Here is an 11,969-nt window from a genome sequence, read left to right on the forward strand (position 1 = left end):
CTACTGTCTCTCAGGCACAACAGCAGAAAGCAGTGGGTTAAAACCCCAGCCTGGGGGCTGGCACTGTGGCCAGCCCATATGGGTGCCGGTTCGAGACCCAGCTGCTCCACTTCCAGTCCACCTCTCTGCTGTGGCCTGGGAAAGCAGCAGAAGATGGCCCAAGTCCTTGGGCCCCTGTGCTCACGTGGAAGACCCAGAAGAGGCTCCAGGCTCCTGGCTCCTGGTGCAGTTCCAGCCATTGCAGCTATCTGGGGAGCAAACCAACGGATGGAAGATATCTTTCTCCCTCTCTCTTTCTCTCTGCCTCTCCTCTCTCTGTGTAACTGTGACTTTCAAGCAAAATAAATAATTTTTTAAAACAAAACACAACCCAGCCTGTAGTGCCGGCATCATTGGCTCGAGTCCCGGCTGCTCTACTTCCGATCCAGCTCTCTGCTATGGTCTGGGAAAGCACTAGAAGATGGCCCAAGTTCATGGTCCCCTGCATCCACGTGGGAGACCAGGAGGAGGCTCCTGGCTTTGGATCAGCTCAGTTCTGGCCATGTAGTCATTTGTGGAGTGAACCAACGGAATCAAAGACCTCTCTCTCTGGCTATCTTTCAAATAAATAAAATAAATCTTAAAAAAAAAACAGAGGAGGTGTGACTCTGTCCCAGGCACTTCTACATGGGATGCAGACATTCTGAACAGTGACAGTGGCTCAACTCACTGTACCACAACACCCATCCGTATTTCTTTTTTTAATCTTTTATGGAATTCTTCACTGAAATTTATACAGTATTTTTACTTTATTTTTTTAAAGATTTTATTTATTTATTTATTTATTTGAGAAGCAGAATTACAGACAGTAAGAGGCAGAGGGAAAGGTCTTCCATCTGCTGGTTCACTCTCCAAATGGCCACAACAGCCGGAGCTGCGCCTTTCCAAAGGCAAGAGCCAGGAGCTCCTTCTGGGTCTCCCATGTGGGTACAGGGGCCTAAGGACTTGGGCCATCTTCCACTGCTTTCCCAGGCCACAGCAGAGAGCTGGATCAGAAGTGGAGCAGCCAGGACTCAAACCAGCACCCATATGGGATGCCAGGACTGCAGGTAGAGAATTAACCCACTGCACCACAGCGCAGGCCCCTATATAATATTTTTAACAAGATGACCAGGTTAACTATTTCTAACCAGCAACTTAACATTTTTATTATAAAATGTTGTTTTCAGTTCAGTTGGGATATCTCTATCCAAAATAACAGAAAATCTAACTCCAATTGGTTAAAAGCGAGAAGGATCTGTAGGTACTGACTCAAGGGACAAGAAGGGTCATCAGAGGGCCCTGGCTCTGCCTTCCTCTTAAGTCACCTTACCATGGGCCACGAGCAGAGACACAGCAGCATCCAGAAGAAAAGTGCTATGTGGCAGCTTCTGGATCTTTCCCAGAGGCCCAGGAAGCACCTCCCTGCGATTTCTGGGAACTCTAACTGGCCTGAATCGGTCACACATCCATTCCTGAACCAATGACCAGACACGGGGGTCATTCCTGAGCCAGGTCTAGGATCCACTCACAGTATGTGAGGAACAGGGGGCCCAGTGAACCACAGTGGGTTCTGTCTGGAGGAGGTCGTGGCACAGGGAACCCACAATCCCCTGTAAAACTTGCCAAGGACTCCTGAGCTTTGACCATGAGCGTGCGGTGGTGCCGGTATCATGGGAGGGCCTGGGAGGGGTGAACATGAGCACCCATCACGGGAATGAGAACGTACCCTACCACCGCCCAAAGTATCTGAAGAAAAACAGCCGGCGCCGCGGCTCACTAGGTTAATCCTCTGCCTAGCGGTGCCGGCACACCGGGTTCTAGTCCTGGTCGGGGCACCGGATTCTGTCCTGGTTGCCCCTCTTCCAGGCCAGCTCTCTGCTGTGGCCAGGGAGTGCAGTGGAGGATGGCCCAAGTGCTTGGGCCCTGCACCCCATGGGAGACCAGGAGAAGCACCTGGCTCCTGCCATCGGATCAGCGCGGTGCGCCGGCAGCAGCGCGCCAACCGCGGCGGCCATTGGAGGGTGAACCAACGGCAAAAGGAAGACCTTTCTCTCTGTCTCTCTCTCACTGTCCACTCTGTCAAAAAAAGAAAAAAAAAGAAAAAAAAAGAAAAGAAAAACAAACACATAAGGGGAAAAGCTGGCACTGCTTCCAGTCTGAATTTCTTTCAAAGTTAAGTGGTCTAACCAGAAGGTGACATGTCCAAAATAAATAAATCAGATAATGCTACCTCTGAAATGACACCAGTCTTTTTTTTTTTTTTTTTTTTTTTAATTTATTTTGGGGCCAATGCTGTGGCCTAACAGGTTAAGCCTCCACCTACAGTGCCGGCATCCCATATGAGCACCAGTTTGAATCTCAGCAACTCCATTTCCAATCCAGCTCCCTGCTAATGTGCCGGAAAGTAGAGGAGAATGGCCCAGGTCCAAGGGCCTCTGCCACCCGCAGGGGAGACCCAGATGAAGCTCCTGACTTCAACCTGGCCCAGCCCCATTTGGGGAATGAACCAATGAATTGAAGATCTATCCATCTAAATAACTTTCAAATAAATAAATAAATCCTAAAAAAAAAAAAAAGTTCTACATCACAGTGCATCACCGCAGACTGTCAACATGACTCTGTCACACCCCCTCTGGTCATTAGGTCCTCTACGATCTGATAAGCAGATAAGCAGGCCTCTGGTATCCTAACTCAAGTACCGAAGAAACAACACAGTGCATGGCAACACGCAGTACAGCCCTGCCTCGACAAATCTGTAGTCACCAACGCATCTTTCCAAGAGTTATCAATGCGTTCAGCACACCCCACAAGCCGGAGCAATCACGCTGGGCAGGCTTCAGCACCTCCAGATAGTCTCAGAAAAATCATGGTCTGCAGAAAATCGTAACTTACAGAAAAAAAGGTGGGGGCTGGCAGTGTGGCACAGGGGGTTAAGATGCCACTTGCACTGGTGGCAGCCCACACAGGAGTGCTCAGTCCCGGCTACTCTGCTTCCAATGTAGCGTCCTGCTACTGTGCCTGGCAAGGCAGCAGAGAACGGCCTAGGCTCTAGGGCCCTGCCACTCATGTGCGAGACCAACATGAAGGTTTTTGCTCCTGGCTTCAACCTGGTCCAGACCTGGCTGCTGTGGCTATTTGGGGAGTGAACCAGCAGATGGAAGATTTGTGTGTCTCTCAATTACTCTACCTTTCAAATAAATAAATAAGAAAGAACTAGGTGCATCTTACAATTCATTAATAAAAAGATAAATAAATAACCTAGTTCAAAAACTGGGCAAAGGCTCTAGGTACGCATTTCTCTCCAAGTGATACACAATGGCCTAGAAGCGAATGAAAAGCTGCTCAGCATCACCAGTCACCAGGACACGCAGATGGGAACTGTGAGACGCCACAGCAGTCGGCAGCACGGCTCATCAGTCAGACAGCAGTCCTGGCGAGGACGCTGGAGCCTGGAACCCTGGCACACAGCCGCTGGGAACATAAAGCAGTGCAGGCCCTGAAGAAGCCTGGCACTTCCTCCAACGGTCCACAGCGTCAACACGTGACCCAGCAATTCCACACCTAGGTACACGCCCAGACAAATGAAACCTTCATCTGCACAGAAACTTGCATGCAAATATTCCAGCAGCATCATTTGTAACAGCCAAACAGCGGGAGCAACCCAAATGTTCACCACCGGACCAACGGGTAAGTACAACGTGGCAAATCCACCTGATGGATTATTGTAACATTCAGTCGTTTGAAGGGATAAAGTACTGGTGCACACTACAATGGGATGAATCTTGAAAACATTATGCTAAGTTTAAAAAGTCAGGCCAGGGCTGGCGCTGTGGAGTAGCAGGTTAAGTTGCTGGCTGCAGTGCTGGCATCCCAATGGGCACTGGTTTAATTCCTAGAGGCTCCTCTTCCAATACAGGTCCCTACTAATGTACCGGGAAGGTAGCAGATGGACCAAGTGCTTGGGCCCCTGCACCCACATGAGAGACCCAGAAGAAGCTTCTGCCTTTGCAGCCATTTGGGGAGTGAACCAATGGATGGAAGAACTCTTTCTCACTCTCTTTGTAACTCTGCCTTTCAAATAAAATAAAATTTTTGAAAAAGGTTTTATTTATTTATTTATTTGAGAGGCAGAGTTATAGACAGAGAGAGGGAGAGACAGAAAGGTCTATCCACTGGTTCACTCCCCAGATGGTCACAACGGCCGAAGCTGGGCTGGTCTGAAGCCAGGAGCTTCTTCCAGGTGTCCCACGCAGCTGTAGGGGCCCAAGTGCTTGGGCCATCTTCTACTGCTTTCCCAGGCCATAGCAGAGAGCTGTTATCAGAAGAGAAGCAGCCAGGACTAGAACTGGTGCCCATATGAGACGCCAGCGCCGCAAGCAGAGGCTTAGCCCACTACAACATAGTGTCAACCCAAAAAATACATATTAAAAAAAAGAAAAAAGGGCCGGCACCGCGGCTCACTACGCTAATCCTCCGCCTTGTGGCGCCGGCACACCGGGTTCTAGTCCTGGTCAGGGCGCCGGATTCTGTCCCGGTTGCCCCTCTTCCAGGCCAGCTCTCTGCTGTGGCCCGGGAGTGCAGTGGAGGATGGCCCAAGTGCTTGGGCCCTGCACCACATGGGAGACCAGGAGAAGCACCTGGCTCCTGCCATGGGATCAGCGCGGTGCACCAGCCTCAGCCAGCGCTGTGGCAGCCATTGGAGGGTGAACCAACGGCAAAGGAAGACCTTTCTCTCTGTCTCTCTCTCTCTCACTGTCCACTCTGCCTGTCAAAAAAAAAAAAAAAAGAAAAAAAAGAGCAAAAGGCCACATAATGGTTAACTCCACAAATCCAATGTCCAGAACAGGCCGAGACACAGTAACCAAAGGCGAGCACGGCTGGAACTTGAGAGTCCGGGGAGTGAAGAGTCAGTGCTCACAGGTACAGGACTTCTGGGGATGATGGACATGTCCTGAGATGCACAACTCTGAATCTGCTTTAAAAAGTACTGACTCACAGGGCAGGCTCCTGGGCCAGCAGGTAAGCCGCTGGGTAAGACGCCACACCTCGTACTGGAATGCTTGGGTTTAGTATCAACTCGAGTTTCCTGCCCACGCAGACCCCGGCAGGCAGCAAGTGACTGGGTTCTTGCCACCCACATGGAAAATGTGGGCTGAATCCCTGGCTCCAGAATGCAGTCCCAGCTACAAGTTAGTGGGGGCCCATGGGGAGTGAACCAGCAGAGGAGAACTCTGTCTCCCAAAAAATAAACTTTAAAAATAAACATCAAATTATACACTTTTAAAATGGGTCGATCCTACTAGAATGCACGCTGTATCTCGATAAAGCTGCTGAACTGAAGAGAACGGGTGCCGCGTGGCCCAGGGGCCTCACCTCTCATGCTGACGCACACGATGGCCAGCACGGTGCAGATGATGACCGCCAGCAGCACCATGAGCACGATCAGGTAACTGCTAAGCAGGACGCCCCCGGCACAGTCCAGCTTCCCTCTGTGCATGACGTACAGCGTCAGAATGCCGATCCACCTGTGGGGAGACAGGCAGAGCCCGTGAGCCACGGAACCCAGCCAGCTGCTTGCCACAACACGATACAGACACGCAAGGCCGGCACACCTTCAAAACCAGGTGAGGTTCATTTGGATATATCACGTTCATCAATCAAAGTCAACTCAAGGCACGACTTTTTTTTTTTTTTTTAACTATGTTTTATACTTCTGCTACTTCTGCCATTGTTCTGCTCCCGCACCTGCTACAACTCACAGGCGGCATGAAAGCCGTAAGGAATCAAACATAACCAGCTGCACCGTGGGGCAGACGATGCCAGCTAAGACCTCGTGGCCCACACCACAGAACCCAGGTTCAATCCCGGCTTCTCCCACCAACACAGACCCTGGGAGAAAACAAGGGATGGGTCACGAAAGCAGGTTCCCACCACTCGGGTGCGAGACCGGAGTGCTTCACCCTCAGCCCAGTTCTGGCTATTTTAGGCACTAGGGGTGTGAATCAGCAGGTGAGGGCCCAGTCCATCTCAAATTAAAAGGTGGGGGGGAGACAGTCCCATCATGACTCAGATATACAGAACAGGTGAACAACAGAGATACTTCAAAAGGTTCGTGAACAAATGAAATTAAATGGTAAGTTTATTTTGGTGCAAAAACAGTGAAATCCAGGCATACTTTTTTCCAGAATACACCTTTTTCTGTGACCTTTTTAAAGAACACCCACCCCATGCAGGGAGTTCAACATTTTCTGCACCAAAATAACCGCCCCCCCCCCCCAAGTCTGAAGTCCTCGGCCATACTTGCTAAATTCTTAGCCAGAGACTTTCACTGGCCGGGATTAACAAGAAACTGACACCCACTCGTTGTGGTCTGCAGCTGTGTAATTCAAACCCGAGAGCACCTGGGAGCAAGTGTCTCAAGATGTCCCGCGGGACACTGGTTAAGATCTCCAGGGCACCGGTGCAGGGCAGGCGACAGGGATCTCACCCAGGGCCCCAGTTCGAGCCCCGGCTGCTCCTCTTCCGATCCAGCTCTCTGTTGTGGTCTGGGATAGCAGTAGAAGATGGCCCAAGTCCTTGGGCCCCTGCACCCATGTGGGAGACCCAGAAGAAGCTCCTGGCTCCTGGCTTCGGATCGGCTCAGCTCCAGCCGTTGCGGCCATCTGGGGAGTGAACCAGCGGATGGAAGACCTCTCTCTCTCTCTGCCTCTCCTTCTCTGTGTAACTCAAATAAATAAATATTAAAAAAAAAAAGAAGAAGAAGAAGAAGAGGTGAAAGGGCTCGAGCCCACAGCCCTGCAGAAGCGGAAGTGGCCTAGATAACTCCGGTGTGGTGCAACCCCGGGGCCCCGGACCCAGAGCAAGAATGGGGAAGCGACCTCAGAAGTGCACAGCCCTGGCCACCGCGCAGCTCCCGGGACGCGGCTCCCAGCACTTCTTGTTTTTTATACACATTTTAAAATTTTATTTTTTCCTCCCTCTCCGGGAGCACAGCTTCCGCCCCGGTGCCGCTCACGAAGTGCGACCACGAGCAGCCCCAGAAGGGCTCCGCGAACGCCCGGCCGGCACACAGGGCGCCCTCCCCGCGAGGAGCGGCTGCCCCCGGCTCGAGGCCAAGGTCCGCGGCGCCGGCCCGCCGTGACCGCTCGCACGACTCCAGCCCCGCCTCGCCCCGCACGCGTCCGGCCGCCGCGCTCACCACAGCGCTCGCAGCAACAGCTCGAAGAACCCTGGGAACACCAGGTCGTCGCTGGCGATGGCCCAGCGCCGACCGAACAGCACCATCCCGGGCATGGCTCGGGTCCGAACGCCCGGCCTCGGGCCGGCCCCTCGCGCCGCTCCCCGGACTCGGCCGGCAAACTGACCCGCGACCCCGCGCAGGCGCAGGCGCAGGCGCACGCGAGGGCGGGGCTCGGCGCATGCTCGTTGCGGAGGCCGAGACCGACGCATGCGCACTGAGCCCCTTGGCGGCGGCGGCGCTGTCTGCGCTTGCGCATAGCCGCGGGGTCAGACGCCTGAGGCTGGCTTTATCGCGGGTGTGCGGCTGTGATACTTCCAGTTCATAGATAAGGACTGGCAGGCCATTATTGACAGGGAGATTGTCGCCTCCGAGGCCCAGGGCTGTTCGCGGCGGGTCTGGGTCTCACGTTCGGTCGCTCCCGGGGTTCAGTGTCTGGTGGGGCAGGGTCACGCCACGTCTGGGCACCTGCACTGCCCCTGGCCCCGGCTCTTCCTGCGCTGCCTCACTCCCTGCCTGCAGCTCGCTCGCTCTCTCTTCATTCGGACCTCAGCTCCGGGGTCCCTGCCCCCAGGGGTCCTCCCGGACCCCCAGTTCCTCCGAGCCTGTAACCTCCCACCCCCGGGGCCCAGGCGCCGTGTGCATCCTCTCGGCTTGCTGTGCACGTCGCAGCTCGGGTTCTAGGCACCTCTTAAACACGGACGATGGGTAACTTTCGGAAACAAACGTGGAGAGTTAGGTGGAGAGACTTGGGGGGGCCTGGGGGTTGGAGGGCAGTTGCCCAGGGTGAGCAGGGGGAAGCCAGAGGGCAGCCCCACGGGATGGATTTAAGGGCTGCAGGTCTGCGGGCGAGTGCGTGTGCAGCCCAGGGCTTGATGAGGATTCTGGAGATGAGACACTCCCCCCACCCCCGCGCCGCCTCACCCCCCCCCCCGGCGGTGCCCCCACACCCAAGTCCCAAAGTCGGCGCCCCTCCCGCAGCTGTCTGTCCTCGTTTTGGGGTTCATCCTGATCCTTTGGAGTGTTCTCCAATGTCCATCACCAAACGGAGAGCATTAGCTGGGCTTCTGCAGTGTTTGCAAAGCTCGGGCTGGCTGCTGGCAAGCAAGCCAGATGGTGAGGTCAGGCTCTCACGCACTCTCCGGCTGGGGAGGAGACTCGGGCTGGTGCCTGAAACATGGGGACAGTTTGGAAAGTCAGACATTGGGCAAGGTACTTGATCTAGGCTAAGCCTGGTTCCTCATCTGTAAAGTGGGGATTGAATTAAGAGATGGAACAGGCTAGGCAGACTGGGCACAGAGAGCTCACGCAGCTCCTAACCAGTGGCTACTAGCTGCACCTGTTACACTGCCAACGGATTCAGCTGGTAAGGAGACAGGAGCCCAGATGGAGAGGTTATTGCTTATTCTCACAGCAAAAGCAAGACCACTAGTTGTGTCATTTACGTGTGACATAGAGCTGACTTGCACTGGCTGATGAGAGCTAGTACGTTTTCAGAAAATTTTTTTAAAGAATTATTTATTTGAAAGGCAGAGTTAGAGAGGCAGAGTATCCCATTTGGCTGGTTCATTCCCTAAATGACCACAATGGCCAGAGCTGGGCTGACCTGAAGCCAGGAGCCAGGGGCTTCTTCTGGTTCTGCCACACAAGTGCAGGGGCCCAAGGACTTGGGCCATCTACTGCTTCCCCAGGCCATAGCAGAGCTGGATCAGAAGTGGAGCAGCAGGGACTAGAACCGGTGCCACAGCACAGGGCCCCAGTTCTGCCTGTAAAAACAGCCACAATTTTAAGGCATATGGGGGTGGGCATTTGGTCCAGTGGTAAAGCACTGGGCACCTGCCACCCAGCTTCCTGATAACGCACCCCTGGCTGGCATCAGGTGACAGCTCAACTACTTGGGTCTCTGCTACCCATGTGAGAGACCTAGATTGAATTCTAGGCTCCCAGCTTTGGCCCGGCCCAGCCTGGATGCTGTGGGTATCTGGGGAGTGAGCCAGTGCATAGATCTCTCTCAAATAAAGTGAAAACTGCTTAAGTGACACTAACAACATGCAATGTGCAGACCTTGTGTGGATGTGATTCAAAGGGACAAACCATAAAGACATTTTTCTGACACAACCAGGAAAACTTGAACAGGGCTAAATGTTAGCTTGTATCTAATTTTGTTGGTGCATCACCAGTTAAAAATACATGTTGTAGCCTTTATGGATGAAAAATTTAGGATGTTCTCCAAAAGTGGAGGTCATCTCACTGTTGTGAGATGTGTTATTTGAAAGTCAGGGTTACACAGAGAGGAGAGGCAGAGGGAGAGAGGTCTTCCATCCGATGATTCACTCCCCAATTGGCCGCAACGGCTGGAGCTGTGCTGATTCGAAACCAGGAGCCAGGAGCTTCTTCCGGGTCTCCCACGTGGGTGCAGAGGCCCAAGGACTTGGGCCATCTTCTGCTGCTTTCCCAGGCCATAGCAGAGCTGGATTGGAAGTACAGCAGCCGGGACTCGAACTGGCGCCCAATTGGGATGCTGGCGCTTCAGGCCAGGGCATTAACCTGCTGTGCCGCAGCGCCGGCCCCACTGTTGTACTTTTGTGCATGGGTCCCTGACATTCACATGGGAAGCCTAGATGGAGTTTCAGGTTCCTGGTTTGGCCTGGGCCAGACCTGGCTGTTGTAACCATTTAGGAAATGAACCAGGGGATAGAAGACCTGTCTGTCATCCTCCTTTTCTCATCCTGCCTTTCAAACAGATTTTTGGGTTTTTTAAAGGAGTTTGTGGAACATAGACTTAAAGGCTGAAGGCAGGAGCCCGACTACCTGGCCATCACGGCCGCCTCCCACAATCCATGTCAGCAGAAGCTGGAGTCAGGAGCCAGAGCAGGGGATCAAGTCCAGGTCTGCGTACGGGGCAGATGTTCTAATGGGCATCTTAATGGCTGGGCCAAATAGCTTATCCAACCCCTCCCTGGTACCTTTTTTTAAAAAAACTTACTTGAAACACAGCCAAAACCTTCCAGCTTTTGAGGAAAAAAAGATTCTCGACAGCGCTGTTTGCTCGTTTTCAGGTAAATTTCAATATTTAAAAATTACAAAGTATTCTTCTAAGAAAGACAGTCTTGGCATTTAGTATCTAATTAATTTAGTAGCTGAGTTGAGTGGAGTGGAGTAAGTGCCTGGGGTGAGACTAGAACAGATAGCTATAGATATCCTAATAAAGCTTCCTGTCGCTGTTTGAAAGGATTGGTCTTGTCATGCTGCAACTTGCTTTAAAATTGCAGGGATGTTAAAAGAGGGAACTGTCCCAAAATTGGAGAACAGGGGGTGGGACACTGTGGTTCCTTGGAAATTCCACATCCAGCCACTAGAGGGCAGAGGCTCACAGGAAGAAGCCCCGTGCAACTGCTCTTCCTGGGATAGGGGAGTTGGGGAAGGCATGGAGGAGCCCCTGTGTGGACATCTGCGGCCTGCCTGTCCTAACGAGGGTTCTGAACCTGCGGCCCGAACTGACCAAGGCCATCAGCTGGGCCAGTTCCCAGCCCCTGTTCGGGCAGCTGTCCCAGGCTCTCCAACTGCACAGCATCCTGCGGCAGGTGCTTCTCCAGATCACATGGGGGAACGAGTTTCCTGAAATCCAAGGACAAGGGTGCCACACGCAGGGAAGTCGGGCACTCGCACTCGGCACTCGTCTGGGCCCAGTGCCGGCGCTTTTCTTTTGTGGGGTTCTTGTAAGTCACTGATGTCTATCTGAACCACTTCTCTACCTACTGCTGACTAGAGTAAGGCACGACCCGACAGGAGCCACCTGGGGCGCAGGCTGGTGAACTTGGCTTTATTGCCCCTCATGCTTAGAATTTAACTTAAAAAATGAACACAAAATAGGCCGGCGCCATGGCTTAACAGGCTAATCCTCTGCCTTAAGGCGCTGGCACACCGGGTTCTAGTCCCGGTCGAGGCGCCGGATTCTATCCCGGTTGCTCCTCTTCCAGTCCAGCTCTCTGCTATGGCCCGGGAAGGCAGTGGAGGATGGCCCAAGTCCTTGGGCCCTGCACCCGCATGGGAGACCAGGAGAAGCACCTGGCTCCTGGCTTCAGATCAGCGCGATGCGCCGGCCGCAGCGGCCATTGGAGGGTGAACCAACAGCAAAAAGGAAGACCTTTCTCTGTCTCTCTCTCTCTCTATCCACTCTGCCTGTCAAAAAAACACAAAAAAACAAAAACAAAACAACAAAAAAAGAACACACACACACACACACACACAAAACACCTTGATAAAATATTAACTACCTGATAATCTTTATTCAGGAGGTGAAAATAACTATGAGATGGTGCTTCTAAGGCTATCAAAGCCAGCAAAGCCTGTGTGTTCAGGGCAGGAGGCTGCCCAACCCCGCACTCCAGCCCCCGGCCCTGCTGCCCGAGATGCATCCTAGGAGGCCAGGGAGTGGTGGGGACATGGCACCTGCTTCCTTCTTCCTTGGGCGGAGTGACTAACAGGGCTGTGCTACACCGGGGTTCCAGATGCTTGTCCTGTGCACTCTGCTCTCCAGCCAGTGACCCTCCCCTCCACTCAGCCCAGCCTGGTGGGCAGTCAGCTGGACTCACTGAGCTTCCTCCACACATTAACAATCACCTGAGGAGGAGGAATAGACCGCAGAAACTAGAGACTAGGAGGCTGGACATAAAGATACTGACACACAGCAGCAAAAACAAGATCTGAC

The 11,969-nt window shown here is 53.1% G+C and overlaps 1 protein-coding gene across 2 annotated transcripts in view; it reads right to left on the bottom strand.

Moving 5' to 3' along the window:
- Positions 1-7,386, bottom strand: part of DAGLB (diacylglycerol lipase beta) — a 39,496-nt gene extending 32,110 nt beyond the window's left edge. For both annotated transcript variants that reach the window (XM_062179949.1, XM_062179948.1), the window contains exons 1-2: positions 7,220-7,386; positions 5,395-5,546 (exon numbers count right to left, since the gene is read on the bottom strand). In XM_062179949.1, the coding sequence (XP_062035933.1) occupies positions 5,395-5,546; positions 7,220-7,314 (247 nt within the window). In that variant the 5' untranslated portion in view covers positions 7,315-7,386. The remainder of the gene's footprint in view (positions 1-5,394; positions 5,547-7,219) is intronic.
- Between the last annotated feature and the right edge of the window lie 4,583 nt (positions 7,387-11,969).

This window comes from Lepus europaeus, chromosome 21 (genome assembly GCF_033115175.1).
Source record: "Lepus europaeus isolate LE1 chromosome 21, mLepTim1.pri, whole genome shotgun sequence".
Taxonomy (NCBI): Eukaryota; Metazoa; Chordata; class Mammalia; order Lagomorpha; family Leporidae; genus Lepus; species Lepus europaeus.